Below are 27,413 nucleotides of genomic sequence, written 5' to 3'. Positions count from 1 at the left end.
AATGAACACCTAGGACTGATTTCCTTTAGGATGGACTGGTTGGATCTCCTCGCTGTCCAAGGGACTCTCAAGAGTCTTCTCCAACACCACAGTTCAAAAGCATCAGTTCTTTGGTGCTCAGCTTTCTTTATAGTCCAACTCTCACATCCATACATGACTACTGGAAAAATCATAGCTTTGACTAGATGGACCTTTGTTGGCAAAGTAATGTCTCTTTTTTAATATGCTGTCTAGGTTGGTCATAACTTTTCTTCCAAGGAGCAAGCGTCTTTTAATTTCATAGCTGCAATCACCATCTGCAGTGATTTTGAAGCCCAATAAAATAAAGTCTGTCACTGCTTCCATTGTTTCCCCATCTATTTGCCATGAAGTGATGGCACCAGACGCCATGATCTTAGTTTTCTGAGTGTTGAGTTTTAAACCAAGTTTTACACTCTCTTCTTTCACTTTCATCAAGAAGCTCTTTCAGTTCAGTTCAGTTCAGTCACTCAGTCATGTCCAACTCTTTGCGACCCCATGAATCGCAGCACGCCAGGCCTCCCTGTTCATTACCATCTCCCGGAGTTCACTCAGACTCACGTCCATTGAGTCCGTGATGCCATCCAGCCATCACATCCTTGGTCGTCCCTTTCTCCTCCTGCCCCTAATCCCTCCCAGCATCAGTCTTTTCCAATGAGTCAATTCTTCGCATGAGGTGGCCAAAGTACTGGAGTTTCAGCTTCAGCATCATTCCTTCCAAAGAAATCCCAGGGCTTATCTCCTTCAGAATGGACTGGTTGGATCTCCTTGCAGTCCAAGGGACTCTCAAGAGTCTTCTCCAACACCACAGTTCAAAAGCATCAATTCTTCAGTGCTCAGCCTTCTTCACAGTCCAACTCTCACATCCATACATGACCACTGGAAAAACCATAGCCTTGACTAGATGGACCTTAGTCGGCAAAGTAATGTCTCTGCTTTTGAATATACTGTCTAGGTTGGTCATAACTTTTCTTCCAAGGAGTAAGCGTCTTTTAATTTCATGGCTGCAGTCACCATCTGCAGTGATTTTGGAGCCCCCCAAAATAAAGTGTGACACTGTTTCCACTGTTTCTGCATCTATTTCCCATGAAGTGATGGGACTGGATGCCATGATCTTCATTTTCTGAATGTTGAGCTTTAAGCCAACTTTTTCGCTCTGCTCTTTCACTTTCATCAAGAGGCTTTTTAGTTCCTCTTCACTTTCTGCCATAAGGGTGGTGTCATCTGCATATCTGAGGTTATTGATATTTCTCCCGGCAATCTTGATTCCAGCTTGTGTTTCTTCCAGTCCAGCGTTTCTCTTGATGTACTCTGCATAGAAGTTAAATAAGCAGGGTGACAATATACAGCCTGGACGTACTGCTTTTCCTATTTGGAACCAGTCTGTTGTTCCATGTCCAGTTCTAACTGTTGCTTCCTGACCTGCATACAGATTTCTCAAGAGGCAGGTCAGGTGGTCTGGTATTCCCATCTCTTTCAGAATTTTCCACAGTGTATTGTGATCCACACAGTCAAAGGCTTTGGCATAGTCAATAAAGCAGAAATAGATGTTTTACTGGAACTCTCTTGCTTTTTTCGATGATCCAGCGGATGTTGGCAATTTGATCTCTGGTTCCTCTGCCTTTTTGAAAACTAGCTTGAACATCAGGGAGTTCACGGTTCACGTATTGCTGAAGCCTGGCTTGGAGAATTTTGAGCATTACTTTACTAGCATGTGAGATGAGTGCAATTGTGTGGTAGTTTGAGCATTCTTTGGCATTGCCTTTCTTTGGGATTGGAATGAAAACTGAGCTTTTCCAGTCCTGTGGCCACTGCTGAGTTTTCCAAATTTGCTGGCATATTGAGTGCAGCACTTTCACAGCATCATCTTTCAGGATTTGAAACAGCTCAACTGGAATTCTATCATCTCCACTAGCTTTGTTCATAGTGATGCTTTCTAAGGCCCACTTGACTTCACATTCCAAGATATCTGGCCCTAGATTAGTGATCACATCATCATGATTATCTGGGTCATGAAGATCTTTTTTGTACAGTTCTTCCGTGTATTCTTGCCACCTCTTCTTAATATCTTCTGCTTCTGTTAGGTCCATACCATTTCTGTCCTTTATCGAGCCCATCTTTGCATGAAATGTTCCCTTGATATCTCTAATTTCAGCCATAAGGGTGGTACCATCTGTGTATCTGAGGATATTATATTTTAGAAGATACTTTATGTGATTTCTCTATTTTAAAGTCTGCTGCTGCTGCTGCTAAGTCGCTTCAGTCGTGTCCAACTCTGTGCGACTGAGACTTAATTAGTGGCCTGACATGTGGTCTTTCCTGGAAAATGCCCCATTTCCACTTGAGAAGAATGTGTTTGATTTTCTTTTTGGGGTAATAGTCTATATATGTTTGATTTAGTTCATTTATTGTGCCTTGGTGTGAATCTCTTTGATTTCATCTTATATGGAATATGTTGACCTTCTTGAATGTTTCTATTGATGTATTTTATCAAATATGGGAAACTTTTAGCCGTTATTTCAGCAAATATTGTCTCTCTCTTCTTCTGAAATTCCCGCAACAAACCTATGTTGATCTACTTAACGGTGTCCCATAGTTCCCTTAGACTGTCTTTTCTTCAATCTGTTTTCTTTCTGTTCTTCAGATTCAGTGCATTTTATTGTTACGTCTTCAAGTTTGCTGATTATTTCTTTTCCCTCTTGAAATCTGCCTTTGCATTCTTCTAGTGAATTTTTCATGTCACTTTTTGTACTTTTTTTGGGGAAGGGGGAAATTTGTCTGGTCTAAAAATTGATACAAGGCAGATTGACAGGAGGAAAAAAAAATAATTTGTTTGCCTAGAGGTCACATAGAAATGAAACCCTTAAAGTGACCAAGTCAGGCTGTTTATAGATTCATTTTACACAAATAGACAGTTATTTTTGACAAGTTAACAAAAGGGCTTTACTTGTAGTAGCAGACCAATGAAGAAGTCACACAGATTTTTTTTCTACAGCTTTCTTTTGCCTTGAATTTCCTAATTCTGTTGATGAGGATGTTTTCTGTATTTTGGGTATGGGGGAATACCTTCATACTGGAGATTTCTTTCTTACTTTTGGGGGAAAGGGAAGGATCAGAGTATTATTTTCCTCTAAGTATCATTTTTTTCTCATTGTTTGTCAAGTAGCTTTAATTGAAAATAATCTATATGCCATTGTGCATGTCTTGGGGCAGCCTGCTCTCAGTCAGGAAAGTGGTCATATTAATATAAATATGTGGTAAGTCTGGAAATCATATTTCCCCCTTCACTAATTTTTGTTACTTTCTGTTATTGTTTTTATGTAGTTGTATTTTTTTTAGTTGTAGGTTGTGTCTTTCTGAGGATTAGGCTGTGTTTTAAGCTTGAGATCTTCTCAGTCTTTTCTGAATTTGCCCCTCTCACTGGGCAAGTGTAGTCACTTTCTGTTTTTTCTCATGTACCCAATTACTCTAAGTTTCAGTCTTTAAAGTCTGGCTCCCAAAGCAGGAAGGAATTGAAAAATGAAAGTCGTGGGAGAAATGCACTGGTCCTTTAAATATATCCTGGGTGTCACCTTCACCAAAGGAGAAGGGATTTGCAACAATGAGGGGATTACAAAAACTTACCTCTTTATATCCACCTGCGAGATGAGAAGTAATAACCAGTGATCAGAGCACAAGTCTTATATTTGGGGGACAGGGTCATTTTTACTCACCCTGGCCCCTCCAAATGGAGGGCAGGTTGCTCCAGGAACAGGTAAACAGCTACCTTACACGGAGCAGGGTGGTATGGAATGGTTAGCTGCTATTATGCTAAGAACTCGAATTGACTGAAATTAACAGCAATGTGTAGTTCTAGCATTCTTCTGAAGTTAAAAACCCTCATAGACTCCAGATTTCCAAAACAGTTACATCAGGGAGAGATTGCCTAGGTTTGGGCTGGGGGGCAGGTTTCTGTTGCTTTCTATTCTCTTCTATTGTCTTTATTTTTGTCTTCCTTCCTGTTTTGTGTTTCCCCAGAGACTTCTTACTAGTGTCTACAGCTGGCCGTTCTTTGAGTTGTAATCCCATTGCTGTTCAGGAATTCTAATGACTGGTGGTAAGGTGTTGCTAGGGACAGTCATTCAGTAGTCCTTGTTGTTGTTGTTCAGTCACTAAGTCGTGTCCAGCTCTTTGTGATCCAATGGACTGTAGCCTGCTAGACTCCTCTGTCCATAGGATTTTCCCAGGCAAGAATACTGGAGCAGGTTGCCATTTCTTCCTCCAAGAGATCTTCCTGACCCAAGGATCAAACCCATGTTTCCTGCATTGGCAGGCAAATTCTTTACCACTGAGCCACCAGGGAAGCCCCAGGAATCCTAGAGGGAGCTGTAGTTTGGTATTGCCCTTCTCCCACATAAAAGGCTAGAGGATTTTATAATGGGTATTTACCTTCTTCAGGCTTGTTTGATTTTGGTAAAATTTCAGTTGCTTTGTTGTTGTTGTTCAGTTGTTCATTCATGTCTGTCTCTCTGCGACCCCATGGACTGCATGCAGCACGTCAGGCTTCCCCGTCCTTCACCATCTTGCAGGGCTTGCTCAAACTCATGTCCCTTGAGTCAGTGATGCCATTCAACCATGTCATCCTCTGTCGTCCCCTTCTCTTCCTTCTTTCAATATTCTGCAGCATCAGAGTCTTTTCCAATGAGTCAACTCTTTGCATCCAGTGGCCAAAGCTTCAGCTTCAGCATGGGTCCTTCCTGTGAATATTCAGGGTTGATTTCCTTTAGGAAACCAGTCATGGTTTGATCTCTTTGCTGTCCTGGGGACTCTCAAGAGTCTTCTCCAACACCACAGTTCAAAAGCATCAGTTCTTTGGCACTCAGCTTTCTTTATAGTCCAACTCTCACATCCATACATGACTACTGGAAAAACCATAGCTTTGACTATATGGACCTTTATTGGCAAAGTAATGTCTCTGGTTTTTAATATGCTGTCTAGGTTGGTTATAGGTTTCTTCCAAGGAGCAAGAATCTTTTAATTTCATGGCTGAAATCACTGTCTGCAGTGATTTTGGGGCCCAAGAAAATAAAGTCTGTCACTGTTTCCACTGTTTCTCCATCTGTTTGCCATGAAGTGATGGACCAGATGCCATGATCTTATTTTTCTGAATGTTGAGCTTTAGGCCAACTTTTTCACTCTCCTCTTTCACCTTCATCAAGAGGCTCTTTAGTTCCTCTTTGCTTTCTGCCATAAGGGTGGTATCATCTGCATTTGTGAGGTTATTGATATTTCTCCCGGCAATCTTGATTCCAGCTTGTGCTTCATCCAGCCTGGCATTTCACATAATGTACTTTATATATAAGTTAAATAAGCAGGGTAACAATATACAGCCTTGATGTACTTCTTTCCCAGTTTTGAACCAGTCTGTTTTTCCATGTCCAGTTCTAATTGTTGCTTCTTGATCTGCATGCAGATTTCTCAGGAGGCAGGTAAGGTGATCTGGTATTCCCATCTCTTGAAGAATTTTCCACAGTTTGTTGTGATCCATACAGTCAAAGGCTTTAGTGTAGTCAGTAAAGTGGAAGTAGATGTTCAGTTGTTTAGCCTCTCTTAAGAATTTTTTCCTCTGAATTTAGGATTGTTAAAGAGAGTAGAGAGCTCTAGGAGTATTTCAAAAAAATATTTTTTCCCCTGCTCCTGCTGCTGGATGCTGGAGGCAATTTTTCTCTGATCTTCACAGCGAGCAGCTGGTAGGGCTTTGTGGAAGTGTGATGGTATGCCTAAAACTTGGACTCCTTGGAATTTTAAACTTTTTATCTAGTCCAAGGAGAGTCTCTAACGGTTGGTCAGTTATGTTAAAAGTCAAAAGACACTGGCCCCGTGTGTGGGCCTCTGCTCCTGGGCTTGTCCTGTTGGTAAACTGTGATAGACTGTATCCATGTGTCTGTTTCTCTAGCTTTCAGTTTGCCCACTCCATGACCTAAATTGTTTGTTGACTAAGAAGAGTTGTTGATTTTCAGTCTGTTCAGCATTTTTACTTGTAAGGATGGGAGTGATGATTTCCAAGCTCTTTATATATTTTATTGGAAACTGGAAGCCCCTCATATAGTTTCTGGAATGCAGGAATGTAGGAGTTTATTGTTAATAATGTTAAGGTACTGTCCAAGACATATATAATTACTTTTCCATATTACCAGTGCTTAAACTGTTATCTCAGCATGAATTTTAAGTGTGGTCAGATACTCTTGAGGTTTGATTTCATCTAATATATTGGACAAAAGGAGGATTGTATTTAAAGATGACAAATATTTATACTGCTATGCTTTGTGATACAAATTTTATTTGGGAAGCTGATGCAAATGTTTATATATTTCATATATATTTTACAAAGCCCATAAACAATTTTTGAATTGGTCATTTACACTTTTATGTCTGTTAATTATTTCAACTTACATTTTAAAATTAGAAACTGATTTATAATTAATATAAATTTGTTTATGCTAAAAATGTTTATCACTAATTAAGAGCAAATATGATTTCTTGTAGAGAATCACCTAGGATGTCTTCAGATATCTTCTCCTCTTTCACGAATTTATTTTAATGTTTCTGTTTTTAACATACATATTATTTGGTGAAGGATAATCTTGAATTGTTCTCCATTTTGATAAGCTGGTTTGGTAAATTTTCTTATATAGCACCTATTTTGTTCTAAAACATTAAGAGATTTTTATATCTTATTCTCAAAGAAATACAATGATAAGTTTTCTAGGTAGATCATCACTGTAGTTTGCTTATATTTGTTTGCTTATATATTTGGTGCTAAATATAATCCTTTATTAGTATTCCGTTATATCTCTATTTAAATACTAAATGATGTCACCTTAGCTGTAGGCTAAAACTGTTGTACTTTTTGAAGTTTATGCAGAGAACAGAAGATATTCTTTTTAGTTAATATAGAGATATATAAATACCAGTTATATTCATTGAGACACAAAAATGTATGGGAGTATACCCTTTCATTAAATCATTAGATCGTTTAAAATAAAAACACACTGGAAAAAAATCAATTTAATTTTAAAAAGAATTTAATTTACCATGTTAATTTAGTTTCCTAATGAAAGTCCTAGATTCTGGGGATCCATTTTAGTTACCAATCCTTAGTCTTTCTTTGGGAAAGTAAAAACTAATCAACTGATCACTTATCACAGGTTTATCTCTCAGGACCAGTCCCAGGCAAAGTGTGGGAAACCACATTTCAGAGGCATCACTATCCTTGTGTTTTTGCTTTCTCTACTTTTAAATGTTCAGCTATAACAGTGAAGCACTGAGTTGATTATAGGGTAAATGCATTTTTAGTCTTTTATAGTTATATGAATAATTTACTTTAGCTTATGAATATTTTAAATTTAATACACATAATTATCTTAGTAGCTATTTTTAGGTTATTGGATGCATAACTCCCCAACTTCTTTATCTGCTCCTTTGTGAAATAAATAAATCCATTTGGAAGGCTTTAAAAATACATTTATAAAACTTCACATTTTATTTAAAATATTTATACCTTTACTTCAATTATATTAAGGAAGAAATTTTAAAATAAAGAGGAAATCTGTTCATCTTCAGTAGATCAAATGTAACTATTTCATATAATACTTTATTTTAAATGCTTCAGTTTCAATATTAATACAAGTGTGCAGAAAACTTGAGGACAAATCATGGAATCATTAAGACAGCAGAAGAATTTTAATATTAGCCCTCTAATAAAACAAACGATTCAACTTTTCCTTTTTGTGTCATATTAATTCAAATGTATAATTCAAATATATGGCAAGGCATTAAGCTTTTCTATGTAACAGACCTCATTTTTCATTTCTATATGACCACAGATCTGTAGATAGAAATTTCTTCCCAGTACAGTGCACTCAGTTGTGCAAACTTATCTTTTTAGGGTCAAAGAAGAACACAAACCACAGACGACACAGTAAGTAAACGTATTGAGTGCAGTAGGCTTGACCTCTGTGCCTTTGCCACATTCTGCTTTCTGCACCTTGGATGGTATTAGCTCACACTAATACTGGATAGGCTGCAGCTAGTCTGTCTTCTGCTTTCGGACTCTCTGGCTTGTAAGAGAGCTGCCCGCAGCTTCTTACTTCATCCATACACTGACTAGATGTAGTGTTTTGCTGCCTGCTTGTGGACTGGTTAAGTGTTCAAACTTAATTTCCCTATATTCTGACTGCCTGGATGATAACTGAAGCTCATATTTCCATTGGCTGTAGCTTCTGTGCCTGTGTATTTTTATTAGTATGGATAAGAAAACATTTTCCTACAGTTGTTTTATTCATTTGGTTATTCAGTCACATTATTTGCTTATTTAAACAGGTGGTTTCCCTTTAGTGGGATCACTGAACTGGTAAATAACGTTCTTCAGCCCCAGCAAAAACAACAAAATGAAAAGGAGCCCCAGACGTAAGTAAGCTGATCTGTACAGACTAAATATTATCTCTGATAGCATAACATACTGAAGAGTAGGTATTAAAATACAGCCCTCGAAATAGCATTCCTCAGAAATGAACATTGTTAGACTATGAATATGATATTTTCACCTTTTATTTTTCATATCCCATGGAAATATTAAAAGAAAACAAGGGTAATTTATAGGGTAGTAAGAATAAAGAGGTAATTCTCTCCCCAACTTTAATATAAATTACATTATCTGTATTTATCCAGTAAAATATTGTCTCCAATAATGCAATATATTCCAAAGCATGTTTCTTTCAAAAATAATTCCTGAAGACATAAGATGTATTTACCCACCCCACCGCAGCCCCCAATTCAATCTTTGTTTAAGTTTATACAGGTTTTTTTTTTTAAAGGCTTGGAGAATTTCTTTATTGTAATATTTCTGAGTGTCTAAATATGCTCCAAAGGTGTTAGTTAGAATATATAATTTTAACTAAATTTTTGTGACTACTAAGTCCTGTTTTCACTAAACATTTCATTAGATTATGAAACATAATATGGGAAATGCAGCAATTTATTCTCACATTGGTCCGAAACATTAAAATATGTCAATTCCATTTATTTCAGTTATTTCTAGGTTGAAACACATTCTTTAAAAAGTTGTTCATACTTGTATCTTTTTAACTTTGTGCAAGAAATATTATTTATGTTGTAAAGTGGAAGTTACTCGGAGAATGTGAGAAAGAGTGCCTAGAATAAGTTCCACTCTCCCCATAATAATTGCCATCTTACTCAGAAATGCTGTTACCAGTCAGCCTCTATGCTTTCTAAAAGTAGGAATTATGTCTATGGAGAAGATGGTTTGGTTGTAGGAATGGGCAGGTTGAAAAGTGAAACGAGCTCTAGGAGAGAACAAGAGTAGCTACCAGGAACCTTAAGATGAAACATTCAGAAAAACATTAATATTTTTGCCTTTAATCCAAGCTAGAAGGTAGTGTCTTTTTGTTTTGCTATTGTTGAGGGTACTCCCTTATCTATTTTATGTTTTCTGTATGCATTTTATTTTAACTTTTGTCAGTGTTTCAGTTTCAGTTGAAGTGGAAAACTGTATTGTGATATGCTCCTCCTAATAGTTGATAATGTAGATGTATAGTTGAAACTGCTGCTATATTTAAGCCAGTTGAAATCAAGACCTGTGCTTGTCTTGTCTACATTTTATCTTTGACATCTAGCAGAGTGCCTGACCCACAGTAAGAACTCAATAAATGTGTCTTCACAACTGGTTTTATATGTTTTATCCTCTTATAATATAAGAATAATGTGTTCCAAGGGATAGAAATAATTTCTTTAATCAGCAAAAATTGTGTTAAAATTGCACAAAATATTATTATTTTGCTGATTTTTCTCTAAGGCACTGAAACGTGGTAATATAGTAAAATCAATAGCAAAGTATGATTAGATGCAACTTTGTCTCAATTTAAAATGATGTCAGTTATGTATCTTCTTTGTTTTAGAAAATAATCAAGATTAAATTACATTATTTAGTAGATTACAATAGATATTAAATAAAATAGATATTTTGTTAGTAACTTTAAAAAGTGATTTCTAATTACTGAAACAAAATAACATTTGATTGGCATAAGCAAAGATCAAGGCATATTTGAAATGAAATAGCTTCATTTCAAATAAAAATAATATAATTTGCTTTGATTTTTGGCTAGGAATATTTTAGGAGAAGAGACTAGTACTTTGTGATGTTTTAAAAATTAATTCTATATTAATAAATATTATTCCATTAAAGTTTCTTGGACAGCGAATTCATTTTTCTTGTTCTGTGACCTATACAGTTTAAAAAAATTAGAACTAATAGGTTCTCTTAATAGTTACTTTCTTCCTCTTACAGTCTTATTGTGCTAAAGATTTCTGATACATAAGCTTTTAGTAGCTTTCCTTTTATCTTTCTGATCTACAGATGAGGTTTTCTTCTGAATCTTCTTTAATTCATCTTCTTTTCAATCAGAGTCTGGGATTTCTTATTTCCGAATCATCTCAAGTTTTCTCTCTTTGACTACCATTTGAGTGGTCTAACATCCAATCTGCTTGTTCACTTATCTGTTAAATTATTTTGGAGCATTGTATTCTAGGAATTTATTTTAATTTATAAATGTCAGAAAGTACAACTTATGCTTTTCACATTTTGTATAAACATTTTCATAGTAGAATAAGTAAGTATTCTGTCAGTATTGAAAATCTAATATTTCCTGAATAGTAATTTCACTTTAATGAATTTCTGTAAATCCCATGTTGTGATTATTTAAAAGTTTAATGATGTAGGTTCTTTGACATCTGTAATTTCGAAGTTTGTTTATTTCATAGGTGTTTAAAAAAAATGTAACATGAATGTAATTTTGGATTTTGAATGTAATTAATTTTGATTTGGGTATTTCATGTGAAAATGTAGATATAAGTAGAATAATGTATCCAACTTTGACTTTCCATAAATATTAAAGTATAGAAAATGGATTGAGCTGATTTTCAGTTGTCAGTTCATTCAGCCTTTGCAGAAATTGCCTAATATACAAATTAAATAATTTTCAATTCTTTTCTTTCTTTCACTACTTTTTTCTTTAATATCAAAATATAATTGTCTGTAAGGCAATGTAATATACATTATATGTAGAATGTAAAACAAGTCTTTGAATAATTAAAAAGGGTATACTCGGAAAAAATATAAATGATTTTTAATGCAACTATTATTTTAACTTGGTGCTCCCAATATGTAACTTAGTATCAAAGATACAAATTAATTAAACTAACCAATTGGATTAGTTTGATTTTGAACATTCATGTTTTATTCAGGTTGTGACATGTTAAATAATAAATGTACTTTTGAAATAGTAGGAAAACCTAAAATGTGAGTCAGAATGAGATGGCCACTTAATATAGTAATCTATTGTCTTTGATAATGAGGTATTTTGATAGGAAAAAAAATGGTAAGGGGAAGAATTTTTTAAGCTTAGAGAACATCACAGGTGAAAGTTTTTAAGTAGCAAAGGGTTTGAGAGACACAAAGACGACTAGTGTGGCTGGAATGTAGTGGACAAAAGGGAATGTGAGACCAGGTGTAGAACTCGGACAGGGCAGGGTTTTTCTGGAGAGTGAGAGGGAGTGTAGATCTGAATCTCAGTATAAAGGGAACATACTGAACAATTGTAGACATGAGAGTGATATGATTTAATTTATGTATAAAAATCAATGTGGCTGTTCTATGGATAGCGTGCGTGAGGATGGACGTTGAGAGAGTAGTGAGGAGGCTTTTGTGAAGGACTTGGCTAGAGATTATGATGGCTTGGACCAGGTTGATTGCACCGAAGAGGGAGGGAAGTGGATTGGGGATATATTTTGGGGGTTGAAATGACATAATTTGTTAGTGGAGTAGATTTAGAGGAAGTTAATAAGGAAGATGAAAGAACCGAAGAGATTTCTGACTGGAAGAATTTATTGGATGGTGATACCATTTACTGTGATCAAAAAGCAGAAAGGGTGAACAGGTTAGAAGTAGAAATTAAAACTGAAGTTTTAAATTTTAGAAGTCTGAGATGCTAATAAGTCAACCAGCTTTAAAGGAAAGATATGGATTAACTGGAAATAAAACTTTTGGAGTTGTCAGTATGGTGTATAAAGCTAGAAGAGTAGATAAGCTGACCCAGTGAGAGAGTGTGTGATGAAGAGCAGATAAGAATGTCCAAGACTGATGTGCCCAGAACAATTCAGGTTACTAGGAATCCAGGGATAAAAGGACTATGGTTCCTGCTCTCAAAAGTTTGACATTCAAACATGCTGATAAGTAATTAAAAACAATATTGTGGAGATTTCTGGTTTCCTCCTTGATGTAAAAAGAATTTGGAAGCTGTCACTCCTATCCTTATAAGAAAAGAGCTGGATAAATGGAACAAACTGAAAATCAACTCTTCTTTGATCCATCAGAAAAGTGAGGTCAAATCAGTGCCTTGACAACTGAAAGAAGAGGTAAATAGAGAGAATTTCTAGGAGTAGAACCCACTGGGACCAATAACTGGTAGGAAATTGTTGAAATATGGAAAGCTGAGTGTAGACTAACTTAGGAGTTAAAAATTCCTGGAAGTCCAGCTTTCAGGGAGCCCCCAACCTAGTTTTATGAGTTTTACTTCCATGAATGTAAAAGTGAAAGTCACTCAGTTGTGTCTGACTCTGCGAGTCCATGGACTATACAGTCCCTGGAATTTTCCAGGCCAGAATACTCGAGTGGGTAGCCACTCCTTTTCCAGTGGATCTTCCCAACCTAGGAATGGAACCCAGGTCTCCCGCATTGCAGGTGGATTCGTTACCAGCTGAGCCACCAGGGAAGCCCAAGAATACTGGAGTGGGTAGCCTGTCCCTTCTCCAGTGGATCTTCCCTTCCCAGGAATTGAACTTGGGTCTCCTGCATTGCAAGCAGATTCTTTAAAAACAGCTGAGCTACCAGGGAAGCCTAAGAAAGTGAAAGTTGCTTAGTTGTATCCCACTCTTTGCAAGTCCATGGAGTATATAGTCCATGAGATTCTCCAGGCCAGAATACTGGAGTGGGTAGCTGTTCCTTCTCCAGGGAATCTTCCCAACCCAGGGATCAAACCCAGCTCTCCTGCATTGCAGCTAGATTCTTTACCAGCTGAACCACCAGGGAAGCCCTCCATGAACTCTACCAGATTCTCAAGCTCAGTGAAAAATTCCCTCCTACTTCCAGCAATGGATAGGATAAGTAACCATTTTTGACATATTCCAAGAGATTTTCATTCTGAAAGGAAACTACTTAACCAGAGCCCAACCAACATGAGAGTAGAGAAATACCTAATTATTATAGTCCTCTCTAACCTTCCTGTTTCTCCAAAAGAGGAAAAAAAAAAAGCTGAGAAGCATTTGTGACAGTCATAGCCCAGGGGCAGTAGCCCATGAAAAGATTTAAGACTTACTTATGGGATTCTAGAATTCTTCTCTTCCATGTGGCAGTTTAGCAATCCAGGCTGCTTCCGTCTTGTTGGCAAGCCAATTAGAACACATAGCTATTAGGATTGCTGCATCTGAGCGAGAGAGAGAGAAGGGAGAACTCACATTCATTCTTAATTATGTAAGACAGGAAGTGAGGTAGGTTACCTTTACTCACAGTTCATTGCCCAAAGCTTGTCACAAGGCTCTTAACTAACTGCAAGGAAATCTAGACGGTCCATGTCCTCATGAAGAGAGGCAACTCTATTTATAGTGAGCACTAGTAACATCGACTGCTTCCCAGGTGGCTAAGTGGGTAAAGACTCCACCTGCACTGCAGGAGACGCAGGAGACACAGGTTCGATATCTGGGTCAGGAAGATCCCCTGGAGGAAGGAATGCCAACCCACTCCAGTATTCTTACCTGGACAGAGGAGCCTGGGGGGCTGTAGTGCATGGGGTTGCCAAAGAGTCAGCCACAATTCAAGTGATTGAACCCACACAGTAATATCAACTGCAGTTAGGTTTCGTTTGATTCTCATTTATTGCAATGAGGTGTTAATTTCTGGATGCCAAAAGATAAAAACTTGCCAAAAGAATGCTGTTGTAGCAAAGATAACTCCAGTCCTCACTCTTAGTACTCTTGGTTCTTCTGAAACTGCTGTAATGACTTGAGATCAAGGTCTAATTGGTACAGTACTAAAAGTTATGGTATATAGTGTTTCAGGGAGTACCCCTACAATTTTGTCAGTGGGATTACAAGGAGAATTTTTGCATTCTCCTAGGTGGCAGGAGCCTGGTGGGCTACAGTCCCCGGGGTCTCAAAGAGTCAGACACAACTGAGGCTGCACAGATGCAGGTGGCAGTGAAAGGAAGGTTAAAAATGGGTTATCGGTGAAAGTATATGAAAGCATACTGAGAAACCCTTATTTGAACGTTAGCGATTCCAAGGAACAATAATAAATAAGATAGTTAACAAAGTAATTTTTCAAAGGAGGAACAGAGATACTAGAAAATCTTTCTTCTGTTCTTGGATGGAAGCTGTCTACTTTGGTGTGTTATCTGCTTGGTCCAAGAGTTGGTTACCTCTTTCTCTCCAAAGGCTATTTCTGGGAGATTCTTAAGACTCTTTTATTTAAGGTCTCCCGACAGAGCAGATTTCCAACAGTTCATGCAAAATTGTTTGTGTCTTTTTAGTTGTGAAACGTGAGTCTAAGGATCAACATTTTTGAGGCTTTTGCTGAAGTGCTGATTGTTAATGTGACTTATTACAGTCTTTTCCATCGTAACCCTGAGGTAGTTTTTCTGTCCTGTCTCTTTAGAAGATGAAATCTGTAGATTTCATGTCATAGAGTGTCCCTTAGAAGGATGTTTTGGAAATCCTGCTTATACCTGTTGTTGATAAGACTACGTGAATAACCTGATCCCTTTGCTTAATCTTGTTAACTTGCAGTGGGGGTGATTTTAGGGTCAAAAGTGAAATTTCTTAATGTGTGGGCAGCTTATTATCAAGTTATAAGAGAAAGCTGATGGACCTGCCTCAAAATTGATTTTATTCTTTTGAAGGCCAATGACAATGGAACTTGAAGGGTCATTGAAAGCACTGTTAATTTTACTTAAAAACCTGGAGAGGGCAATGGCAACCCACTCCAGTACTCTTGCCTGGAGAATCTCATGGACGGGGAGCCTGGTGGGCTACCGTCTGTGGGGTCCCAAAGAGTCGGACACGACTGAGTGACTTCACTTTCACTTACTTAAAAAAATTCTACTTGTATTTTTCTGAAGATTGAGGATGGTATGGACAAAGATGTTTTGTTGTAAGCTATTGGTGCTTGACTGATCAAAGCAGTTGACACGAACTTGTGATATAGTGAAAGCAGCTTCTCCACATAAAGATGTTTCCAGATCCAGCATAGGTATTCTTCAGCCTGAGTGGTCTAAAATTAACTACATCTGTCGTGTACCTTAGGTTAGAACCACCTTAAATTCACAAAAAATAGGGGGGAGGGGATCAGTAAATAAAGAAAAATGATGATGATAGATCACTTGTTCAGACAGTGCATTTAGAAAAATTGATAAAAGTACCAAAGTGCTTATTGCCAAGTAAAGTTTTTTTTAAAACGTAGTATATGTAGTGATAAGTGCACAGTTTGAAAATATATAGCTCACTCAATCGCCAGACAGTGAATATATCTGGAAACCATCACTGAATGCAAAAAGCAGGACACTGCCGTACTTCCAGGATCTCTTTCTCATGCTCTCTTCCACGGAGGGCTCGCTCTCACCCCTGGAAGTGACTTTTTAACTTGAATTTTTTTTAACACCACATAATATTTTGCCTACTTATATTTAGACTTCAAACAAATAGAATCATATGGTATATTGTGTCCATAATATTTTGTTTAATGTGTTTGTGAGTTCCATTCATATGATTACATCTAGTTGTATTACATTCATTCTCAAGACTGTATGGCACTCTAGTATTTGAATATACTGCAATTGATTTATGTTTTACTATTTCTGTGCGCTGGGGTTGTTTCCATTTTTGGCTATGAGTAGTGCTGTGATATTGGAGAAGGCAATGGCAACCCACTTAAGTACTCTTGCCTGGAGAATCCCAGGGACGGGGGAGTCTGGTGGGCTGCAGTTCATGGGGTCGCTAGGAGTCGGACACGACTGAGTGACTTCACTTTCACTTTTCACTTTCATGCATTGGAGCAGGAAATGGCAACCCACTCCAGTGTTCTTGTCTGGAGAATCCCAAGGACGGGGGGGTCTGGTGGGCTGCCGTCTCTGGGGTTGCACAGAGTCAGAAACGATTGAAGCGACTTAGCAGCAGCAGCAGCAGTGCTGTGATATACATTCTGATGCCATTATTTCTCATGTTATTTGGAAAATTTTGCAGTTATTTGGAACAGTGAAGTACTTCAGCTGTTTAAAAATATTTTCAAACATTAAATCTAGTTACTATGTCTGTGTCTCTAGTTTCCCACTTACTTATTTGATAATACTATACGTACTGTTTCTTTCCGTGCCCTAGTGTTTGATGTTTCAGTGCCTCTGCATCTGCCCAGAAAGAGAGAGAGACATTCCAGGCAGAGGAACAGGATGGTATGATCAGATCTGTATTTTAGAAACATACTACATTTGTAATAGTCACTTAGGCAGCTATTTAGAAGTTCAGAGGAGAGACTTCGTATGTGACTGGGATGGCCAGCTGTATAACATATGTTTTTATTCTTTTATAATAATAATAATAATAATTACCATTTTTATTATTATTACTCTCAGCTGATTAGTAAAGCAGTAACTTTCATACTTTTTTTAAAAAAGCTTCCATTCATAAAAAATATATTTTGCACTATAACCCAATATACACATACCTACATACATATATATGTAATAGAAATAAGACTTATAAGAAATCGTGCACTCTTTCCAATGCTTTGATCTAGTTCATTAAACTGTAAGTCCTGGCTTGCTAAATTTATTTTATGTCCTTGTATTGGGTTGCACTCTGCTGTTTGAAAAACACTCTGTAATGTATGTGACTGCATTTAATGTTGCATTCTGTAGCAGTATGCCATGAGCTTACTGTTCAAAGCACAACTTAAAATTCATCATCTGACAAAAGTCAGTGTTACACAAATCATGAAACCCCCCCCAAACGATGAATGGGAAAACAACAACAGCAAAAAAAATCTATGTGACCTGGCATAAAGTTACCAGGAACAACAGGATTACTGGGAACTAACAGATTGAATAATGTCTGTTTCTTAACTCAGAATGAAGAAATTACTTTTGAAAACACTGAATTCAGTAAGCTGCTTTGGTGAGGATGGAGAAAATAGACATGAAAAATTTGAATGAAATAGCTTTTTGAATTAACAAAGTGGAAAAAACTATTTCTAAATTGATATATTATTGCATATGTCTTTTAAATATTTGTAAGAAAAGTTTTAAATTAAATATGAGTATTATCTTTGACTCTTTATATCAGGGATCTACAAAATATGACCTGTAGGTCAAATCCTGCCCATTGCCTGTTTCTGTAAATAAACTTTTATTGGAACACAGCTCATTTATTTGTTTGCTTTTCTGTGACTATTCTCACATCTCTTTGGCAAAGTTGAGTCTCTGTGACAGATCCACAAGGCCCACAATATCTACTATCTGGAAATTACATATTTACCATTATATTTATATTTATAAGCTTAAATATATGTTTATATTCTTAAGATCTTTTATACCTTTCATTATATTTGGAGTTTGGATTCTAACAATGTTGTTTTGGAGTAGGAACAAACCAAAAGCCAATGAAACAAAATATAGACTCTATAAATAGACCGTTGCACATGTAGGAACTAAGTATATGATAGACTGCTATTATAAATCAGTGGAAGAACGGATGGGCTCTTTAATGGTACTGGGAAAATAGACTCTCTATGTGAAAAAGATTGAAATTAAATTCTTGCATCACATTACATATAAAAATAAACTTTAGATCGATTAAAAGCCTAAGTGTGAGAGGCAAAATTATAAAGCTCCTAGAAGAAATTACAGAATTTTTTTGTGACTGACTTAGGGGTAAATAATAATTTTTTTTAGCTGGCCACCAAAACCACAAACCATACAGGGAGAAACTGATGTATTGGAATGCATCAAAATGAAAGAATTCTGCTTAACAAAGAATTAGCAGTTATTTGTCAGACTAGAACTTTTGCTATGCTCAGTTTATAAAGAATTAACATACAGGCTATACAAAGTTCTTCTACAAAACAGCAAAACAAACAAAAAAGGCCCCCAGGAAATCCAATAGAGTTTTGGTAAAGGATGGCATGAGTAGGTAGTTTATAGGTGGGACAGTCCAACTGGCTGAACTTCATTAGGAGTCAGAAAAACATGAACTTAAAAAAATGAAAAATTTTGTATACCCAAGCTGTAAAATTTTGTTAAGTTGAATAATATCACATATTGGCAAGGATAAGAGGAAACTGGAACCGTCATACCCTGCTTGCAGGTGTGCTGAGTTAAGCCATTTGAGAAGGCAGTTTAGAAGTATTTTTACTGAACTTGAGTATATCTATTATATTCTTGGATACATGTCTCAGAGAAGAACATGTATGTGTTTGTAAATATGTCATTCAGTTCAGTTCAGTTCAGTCGCTCAGTCGTGTCTGACTCTTTGCGACCCCAAGAATCACAGCACGCCAGGCCTTCCTGTCCATCACCAACTCCCGGAGTTCACTCAGACTCATGTTCATCGAGTCAGTGATGCCATCCAGCCATCTCATTCTCTGTCGTCCCCTTCTCCTCCTGCCCCCAATCCCTCCCAGCATCAGAGTCTTTTCCAATGAGTCAACTCTTCGCATGAGGTGGCCAAAGTACTGGAGTTTCAGCTTTAGCATCATTTACAGAAATATTATAACTTATTGGAAATACTGGGTTGGTCAAAAAGTTCATTCATTTGTGCGTTTGGGAAAAACCCAAACGAACTTTTTGGCTGGCACAATATTACAGAGCAGCGGTCCCCATCATTTTTTGGTACTAGGGACTGGTTTTGTGGAAGACAATTTTTCCATGGACTGGGAGGTGGGGGGATGGTTTTGCGAGATTCAAGCACGTTACATTTATTGTACACTTTATTTTGTGGCAGTCTCATGATATCCTCCCTGGAGAAGGAAATAGCAATCCACTCCAGTCTTCTTGCCTGGAAAATCCCATGAATGGAGGAGCCTGGCAGGCTACAGTCCATGGGGTCTCAAAGAGTCAGACACGACTGAGCAACTTCACGTCACTCATGATTTTCTACCTTGACTTTCGGGTTCCAGTTCATGCTTCTATGAGAGTCTAATGCCACCTCTGATCTGATAGGAGGTGGAGTTCAGATAGTAATGCGACCGATGGGGAGTGCTGTAAGTTCATGTTTGTTTTAGGTGTACAGCACAGTGATTCAGTTATACATGTTAAGTCTATTCTTTTCCAGAATAAAGTGCTAACTTATAAAAAACAAAGGGATGAATAAAATGTAAATAGGGAAAATTATATATCCATTCAAGTGTGAACTTCTAGTGGTTAGCACTCTGATTCTGCAGCTGAATTTGGATCTGGCTTTACTTACTAGCAGTGTAACTATAAGTAAAAATAGTCTCTCTGTAGAATAGGAATAATAGTAGAATATTTATAATAATACCTATCTATCTGATACAAAATAAGCCCCAGACACATTGGCTATAGTCTATTTAGATTTTACTAGAAAAATTTAAAGACTGGTTCCTGAGGGAAGGGAAGTCACATTGGGGAAGGGGAAAACAATTAATTAACATGGGAGCCAAGCATGAATCAGCGAAGCCAGCCTCATGATCAACTCTATTTTGGATACCTAAGGTTTAAAAAGAGAGAGAGAAAAAAAAGGCATGTGTTGCAATCTATTCTGGGAGGAGGCAGGAGGATGTATAAAATACATCCTGTAATGAGATGCACCATAGTGAGTCTAAAGGATGAGTAGCTTTAGCAGAAAGAAGGGAAAGAAACAGTGCAAAAAATGAGGTTGAAGAGGTGAATGTGTGAGCGAACATTCAAGACTTTGTAAGACTTCATAAGAAGTTTTTTCTTTTTCTTGAAAGCAATCAGAAGCCATTAGAGTATTTTAAGCAGTGAGATGACAAGATAATTTTTCTGTAGTATGCAGAAGGGGAGAAGTATGAATGTGAGTAGCCTAGCTGGGATAGGTGGGCATTGATGATAACAATGGTATTGACCATGGATATAGAGACAAGTGGAAGGATTTAGGACACGTTTAAGAAGTAAAATTGAACGGACTTCATGATAGATTAATTATGCAATTGAAGGAGAAAGGTATTTCTAAAATAACTCTATATTTCAGGCCTGCCTGATTAAATGGTGTCACATATTATTGAAATAGAGAATACCAGAAGGGAATTTGCTTAATAGGAAAATTACGAGTTCACTTTGATATGCACTGAAATTCAAGTGGCGTCGAGACTTCCCAATACAGATGTGAAGTAGGCAATTGAATATTGAAGCTCAGAGGAGAAGTCTGAGCTGAGGATTTACATTTATATGTAGGAGGAAAGTGAAGTCAGGCATGAGTGACACTGCCTAAGAAGACACAGAATGAAAAGAGTAGAGAGGCCCGAATCTTGACCTTCAAAGGAAAAAGGCTAGAGAGACAAGAAGAAAACCAGAAAAATGTAATGAAAGCCAAGTGGGCAGTGAACATAATTTCAAGTACTGTTGAGAACCCAGTAAGATGGAGACTAAAAAAATTTGTCCGTTAGTTTTAGGTACAGGGAGGCCGTTGGTAAACTTTGTGAGGATTAAGAAGTAGACTGGAAACCAGATTAGGCTGGTTGAAGAGTGACTGGGATGAGGAAGCAGAGATAGAATTTGGCCTATGTATAAATGGGAAGGGGAAAACTGATCTCTTTGGCAAGGAACATGAGTGAGCTCTTGCATCTGCTTGTATACCATCACTTCTACATATAGTAGTTTCTCATTTTATAGGACTGGAAGGATGACTACAAAAAAAACCTCTCTAAAAGTCCTCTCTTACCTCCTCAAACTATTGTAGATTAGTCCTATCTGAACTTTTCACTTCTCTCTCTCTCTGCTCCCTACAGCAGGAAAGATTTGATCCCATCCCACAGCCCCAATAATGCTAGTCTCAGGGACTGCTACAGTTCGTATTGTAAGAGCAGCTTCAATAGCTTTAATCTAGCACTTTGGGATACATAATTACTGATTTCTCTGCTTATGTTACTGGCCTTCTCCCTGTGTGTGAAAACTGGGGTTTCTATTTCCCTCGAGGGCCTATGTAGCACAGTTTGCTCCTACTTTTTACTTCTACAAAAAGATTTCTACTTTTTGTTCCAGCGTAACTTGACTTGGTAACTTGCCTAGTGCTCCAGTGCCTCTAGAATGAAAACAAATCATTTGCTCTAATTTTCTTCTTCTTTCTCTTTCTCCCAGAGAGGTTCAGCCATATACTGAGAGATCATGCCAGAGATCATAAGTGTATAAACAGGTATATGGTAGAAATGTGTAGACCTCACACGTAGAAAGATGATGCTTCCAAATGGTGGGAGAAGCTCTGGCGCGCAGCTCATTCATGGTCCACTTAAAATCATGCTTGTTCTTATACATGTTTTATGAACTTAGGTCTCTTGTAGTGATGCTTATTTTGTGTTACTAGAGATTCACTTAAACCTGGTGAAAGACCATCAGGGGAAAATAGTATGTTACCTGAAGTTATAGGAAAAAAAAAACTGGCATAGCTGTTTGAATTTATTAATATTAGGTATGAAAATGGAAATATGCTTTTGTGGTTGCAGAGATAAAAGGACTTACATGGCTCTATTTTTAATTTACCTACTGACTTTAGGTTGGGGGGTTCCCATGTTGTGCAGTGGTAAAGAATCCACCTGCCAATGCAAGAGGTGCAAGAGATGTGGGTCCAATCCCTGGGTCAGGAAGATACCCTGGATTAGGAAATGGCAACCTGCTACTGTATTCCTGCCTGGAAAACTCTACGGAGAGAGAAGCCTGGCAGGCTACAGTCCATGGGGCTGCAGAGAGTCGGACATGACTGAGCTATTCAGCACACACAGATTGTAGGTTAGCACTTTGAAACGAACTGTTTTTTAAAAGTCAAACTTATTTGAGGTTATATTTATTAGGAGTAAAATTCACTCCTTTGAGGCATACACTTCAGTAAATTTTAGAAAACATACACAGTAATATCTACCACCATAATCAAGACATAGATCATTTTCCTCACCACCAAACGTTCCTTGCATCCATTTGTAGTCAGTCCCCTTGCTCTGCTCCACTCCCTAGCAACCAATGATCTGATTTCTGTCCTTATAATTTCATCTTGTTCAGAATGTTACATAAATTAAATCATATCATATAAAATTGGACAATCTGTGATCCACAGGCCACATCTGGCCCACCACTTGTTTTTATATAACCAGTGAATTAAAAATGGCTTTTACATTAAAAAAATATTGAAAAAAATTGTCTTTTAATAATATTTTGAGATGATAAAAATAACATGAAATTCGAGATTCAGCATCCATAAATAACATTTTATTGGAGCATAGCTGTATCCATTCATTTACATGTTGTCATTGGCAGGTTTCTGATTCATGCTTTTTAAATTGTGTTGAAGGTCTAGAGCCTATACCTTGCCTAACCTAGCTAAGAAGTCTTTGTTGAAAAGGCCACACTTTTCTTCAATGTTTTCATCTACAAGTTTTATACTTTTAGTCATTTTCTTTAGTTCTGTAATCTATTGTTTACAGTTTTGTAATACATTTAGTTAATTTTCATATAGGTATGAGGTATGGGTTGAGGTTTATTTTTTTACACAATGGATTTCCAACTACTATTTTTGCACATGGATTTTCTGTTGTTTTAAAGGACTATACTTTATTGTTGAGTTACCTAGGCATCTTTTTAAAAAAGCAGTGACCGTTTAAGTACTGGACTGTTCTGGACTCTGTTTTATTGTGTGTGTGTTTATGCTTTACCAATATTTGATTACTTCTATTGTTTTTATAGTAAGTCTTCAAATTAGGTAGTGTGAGTTCTTCAGTCTTTTTCTTTTTCAAAATGTGTTGCCTAATTGGAGAGTTTTGCTTTTCCATACAAATTTTAGATTTAGTTTGTCAATTTGTTTAAAGAATTCTTGCTGAGATTGTGATTGGAGATGACATTGAATCAATTTGTAGGGAATTGATATCTTAACAGTACTGAAGCTTCTCATGATGAATATAGAATATTTCTCCTATTAATTAGATCTCTTTTAATTCTTATTATTAATATTTTATAGTTCTTCCCAAAGAAAGTCTGCTCATATTTTGCTAGATTAATACCTTAGACTTTTCTTTCTTTCATTTTTGATGCCATTTGCATACTACTTAAAAAATTTTTGATTTCCAACTGTCTATTGCTAGTATACAAAAATGCAGTTGTTTTCTGTATATCGAGCATGTGTCTTGTGACCTTGTTGCTGCTGCTGCTAAGTTGCTTCAGTCGTGTCCGACTCTATGCAGCCCCGTAGACGGCAGCCCACCAGGCTCCCCCATCCCTGGGATTCTCCAGGCAAGAACACTGGAGTGGGTTGCCATTACCTTCTTCAATGCATGAAAGTGAAAAGTGAAAGTGAAGTCGCTCAGCGACCCCATGGACTGCAGCCCACCAGGCTCCTCCGTCCATGGGATTTTCCAGGCAAGAGTACTGGAGTGGGTTGCCATTGCCTTCTCTGTGTGACCTTGCTAGACTCATTTATTATAGGAGTTTTTTTAATTAGTTTCTTTGGGACTTTATACATAGACAATTATGCCATCTGCTCAGTTTAAAAATATTCCTTCCCAACCCCTATTGTTTAATTTTTATTGTTTTTCTTGCTTTAATGTGTTAGCTAGGATTTCTAGTCTGGTGTTGATTAGGAGTAATGAGAGATAGCACCTTGCTTTGTTCTTGATTTTAGGGGAAAGCACTCAGTATTTCAAATACAATATGATAGCTGTAGACCCTTTTGTGGATACTGTTATTGAGTTAAGGAAGTTTCTGTCTATTCCTAGTTTGCTGATTTAGGTGCTTTCTCAACATATTTTGACATACTCATATGTTCTTTCCCTTTGTTGTTGTTGTTAGTTGCTAAGTCATGTCCAACTCTTTGCAACCCTATGAACTGTGACCCGCCAGGTTCCTCTGTTTATGGGATTTCCCAGGCAAGAATACTGGAGTGGGTTGCCATTTCCTTCAGAGATTCTTCCTGTGTCTCCTGCATTGCAGGCGAATGTTTTACCGCTGAGACACTGGGGTGTGAAATCACTCAAGTCAGGGGCTCAGATAGGTTTGGATTGTGTTGTTATCTTTAGGGCACTACTGTTTTCAGATTTCTCTAACAGAGAGCTCCTGTTGCTTTTTGCTTGGGGTGAATGCAGGCGTACTGTACATTTGTTTGTTTTGTTTGTTTTTATGTTTTGCTACCCCTTCAGCTGTCACAGAGGGAGAGGGCCTCTCTCCACGTTCTTGCCCATTCCCTGGCAGCAGAATACTGGTGCTTATTTCTTGATACTAGGCTTGAGATAGGGTTGGGGTGTTCTGTTGTGTGTTTTCCATCTTCCATCTCTGTCCATGAGGGCCTCGGGGATGAGGCCTGCTCAGAGTTCTTATTCCCTTTTTCCCAAGTAAGGAAGTTGGCTTGGTGTCTCTGAATGGTTTAGGGCAGGAGTTTGTACCTCCCTCTTTGTGATAAAAGCCTTTGATCTGTGGGTAAGCTCTTGGCTGAAGATGATCTCCTGTCACTCCTTCATGAGAAGAGGGCTTTTCCCTCCCAAGCTTTTCCCTAGCTGCCTAGATCTTTGCCTTTGTCCTGGGGATGACAGAGTTTACTCCCGTTTCCTGTGGCTTACAGCTTTGGCTTTTTAAGGAGAAACAGTCTGGGGAATTCCTGTGTTCTAGCAGCCACTGGTCAGTCACTTCTGTTACATTTGTACATATGCACCCCCAAAAGGTTCTGTTGTTCCTCATGAATAACCAGTAGAGGTATGTGGAAGAGTGCTTGTGATCCTGGGCCCATAGCTATTCCAGATTGTCCGGTTAGCCCACACTTGACTTTTACCGGTTGTTAAATAAGATTTTAGTGAATTTCCTCTTAACTGTCTGGTGGCCACCTCTTTCTTCTATGCTCTGCCAAAGGTGAAATAGTGTGTCCCATTGTTCTTTGGAAGGGTTTGTCTTGGAGTTCAGATTGTTTGCTTGTCTTATAACCCTCAACTCTCTGATGGGATCAAGAGAAGTTATGCTTTTGTAGATTATTTAGCCTTTTGTCCTTTTTAGGATGAGAGTGACATTATTTGCAGCTTTGTAAATCCTAAGCATTAGTTCTGACTAGGAACTTTGATTTGTAAATCAAAATTATAGTTTTAATCATTTAAAGCCATCTTTTATAAAGATAATAGTAAAAGTTTTATCATTATTTATTTTTAACTAAAATCAGTAAAGGCCTTACTTTTATTTGTACTGCCTCATTTGGTAGACTCTTCAAGTGTCTTTGCAGCCAACTAATGTCCAGGCTGTTGAATAGATTTAGATAGTTAGTGAGACCACTCATCCAATGTTTTCCTCTTTGTTTTGATTCTTAATTGCATTCCAGTTGAGATTCTGTCTCAGTGATTTGAAGTTGATAGGTTTTGGTTTCCCTGTGCAAGTCATATCATTCAGTCTATTTCTGAAGTTAAACTCTTGAAAAAAAAAAACATTATAAATATTTCATGGTATATGATTGAAACATATTGCAGATAGTTGGTAGAAATTTTCCAATTACCTTTCAAAGAAGTATGTTGTCCTGTTTATCAAATTAGCATGTATATCAGAAGTTAGAACTAGTTACACTTTTCCGATGTTGTGGGACATAAAAGATGTTATTATCAACAGAAAGTTAAATTTTTATTCTTTATTCTCACATGGACTTTTCAGATACAAAATTGTGTCCACAGATTGTGGTAATTCTTACTATTTTTTGAGACCATCAGGAAACCAAATTTTTCTTGTCTGTGTTCTCTGCAGAAAACTTCATCAGCAGTTTGAAATGTATAAGGAGCAGGTAAAGAAGATGGGTGAAGAGTCACAGCAGCAGCAAGAACAGAAGGGTGACGCTCCAACCTGTGGCATCTGCCACAAAACCAAGTTCGCTGACGGATGTGGCCATAACTGCTCATATTGCCAAACCAAGTTCTGTGCTCGTTGTGGAGGTCGCGTGTCATTACGCTCAAACAAGGTACAGGATTAGAGCCAAATTTCGTAATTCTGTCATACTTAAGCTCATGGTGAATAAAACAGACAACGGAAATTAACATTCAGGTTAATCCATGAACAGAAACCTTCCCTAGTGTCTTCAGTTCAGATAAAAGAATTAAAAAAACTTTCTTCTGAATTAAAAAGGTATTTATCTCATTGTTTTTGTTCTTTAGCTTATGATCTTTTAGACTCATAGGATCTTAGACTTTCAAAGATGAAGAGAATTGAGAGATCACTTGGCCTAATTCCTTATTTTATAGATGTAGATAACTCAGATCCAGAAAGACTAGAGTTCATTCTTAAAGTCACACAGCTGGTTCATGTTTGAGTTGTGTCACAGCTTTTTCGATTACCTCACATAACTTTATCAGCTTGGTAGATCTGCTCTTCTTTTGGCCTATATTTCCTTTCTTTCTGAAGGAGGCTCTTTCTGGCTTTGAGATTCTATGTTTCATAATTTTATAGCTTTTGAGGCTACAATACCCTTTATTTTTGTTTTAACATTAATGAAAAAAATATTAGAATATGGAATTAAAAGAAGAAATGTTAAGGCTGTGTTTCACACCTGTTCTAGATTTTTGTAGTTTATCCATCCACTTTAGGGAATATATTAATATTTCCCAAAGAATGCTATGCTGAAATTAGCAAAAACGGTGTTTTAAATTGTCTCAATTAGTTCTTTATAATTTGCACTTATCTCCTTCTTAGTAGGAGATATTTATCACCCATTTCTTAGGTAGCTTAAAAATATGAAGCTGATGTCTTTACATACATTACTTAGACATAATGGGAATTTGTTAGCCTTTGTGATTTAATTTCTCCATTTTCTCATTGCTTCCCTTTTCTGATTCTTTTGTTTTACCCAGAACTAATAACTTTTATTTATCTTTCTCCCTGTTTACCTGATTATTTTTCTTTTCCTTGACTAGTTGTGTTGGCTAGAAACTTTAGTACAATTTTGAGTGGAAGGGATGAGAAGAGACATTCCTGTTTTGTTCTCATCTTGTGGAGAAAGCATTCACTATTAAGTATTATGTTAGCTGTCAGCTCTTCATAAATGTTGCTAAAAGTTTTTGTTCGTTTGTTTACCTTAAGAATAGATGTTGAATTTTGTCAAAT

The 27,413-nt window shown here is 37.1% G+C and overlaps 1 protein-coding gene across 32 annotated transcripts in view; it reads left to right on the top strand.

Moving 5' to 3' along the window:
• RIMS2 (regulating synaptic membrane exocytosis 2) overlaps positions 1-27,413 on the top strand; it is a 592,497-nt gene that overhangs the window by 100,745 nt on the left and 464,339 nt on the right. For 20 of the 32 annotated variants that reach the window (XM_040261926.1, XM_040261925.1, XM_040261923.1 and 17 more), the window contains exons 1-3: positions 7,950-7,978; positions 8,380-8,466; positions 26,064-26,274. In XM_040261926.1, coding sequence (XP_040117860.1) covers positions 26,086-26,274 — 189 coding nt within the window. In that variant the 5' untranslated portion in view covers positions 7,950-7,978; positions 8,380-8,466; positions 26,064-26,085. Of the gene's footprint in view, positions 1-7,944; positions 7,979-8,379; positions 8,467-26,063; positions 26,275-27,413 lie in introns of those variants that run through there. The other 12 variants (XM_040261950.1, XM_040261948.1, XM_040261944.1 and 9 more) reach the window with 3 other exon arrangements.

The sequence above is a fragment of the Oryx dammah genome, unplaced genomic scaffold (assembly GCF_014754425.2).
Source record: "Oryx dammah isolate SB20612 unplaced genomic scaffold, SCBI_Odam_1.1 HiC_scaffold_19, whole genome shotgun sequence".
Classification (NCBI taxonomy): domain Eukaryota; kingdom Metazoa; phylum Chordata; class Mammalia; order Artiodactyla; family Bovidae; genus Oryx; species Oryx dammah.
The sequence above is the reverse complement of the archived record's forward strand: the minus strand, read 5'-3'. Positions and strand labels throughout refer to the sequence as shown.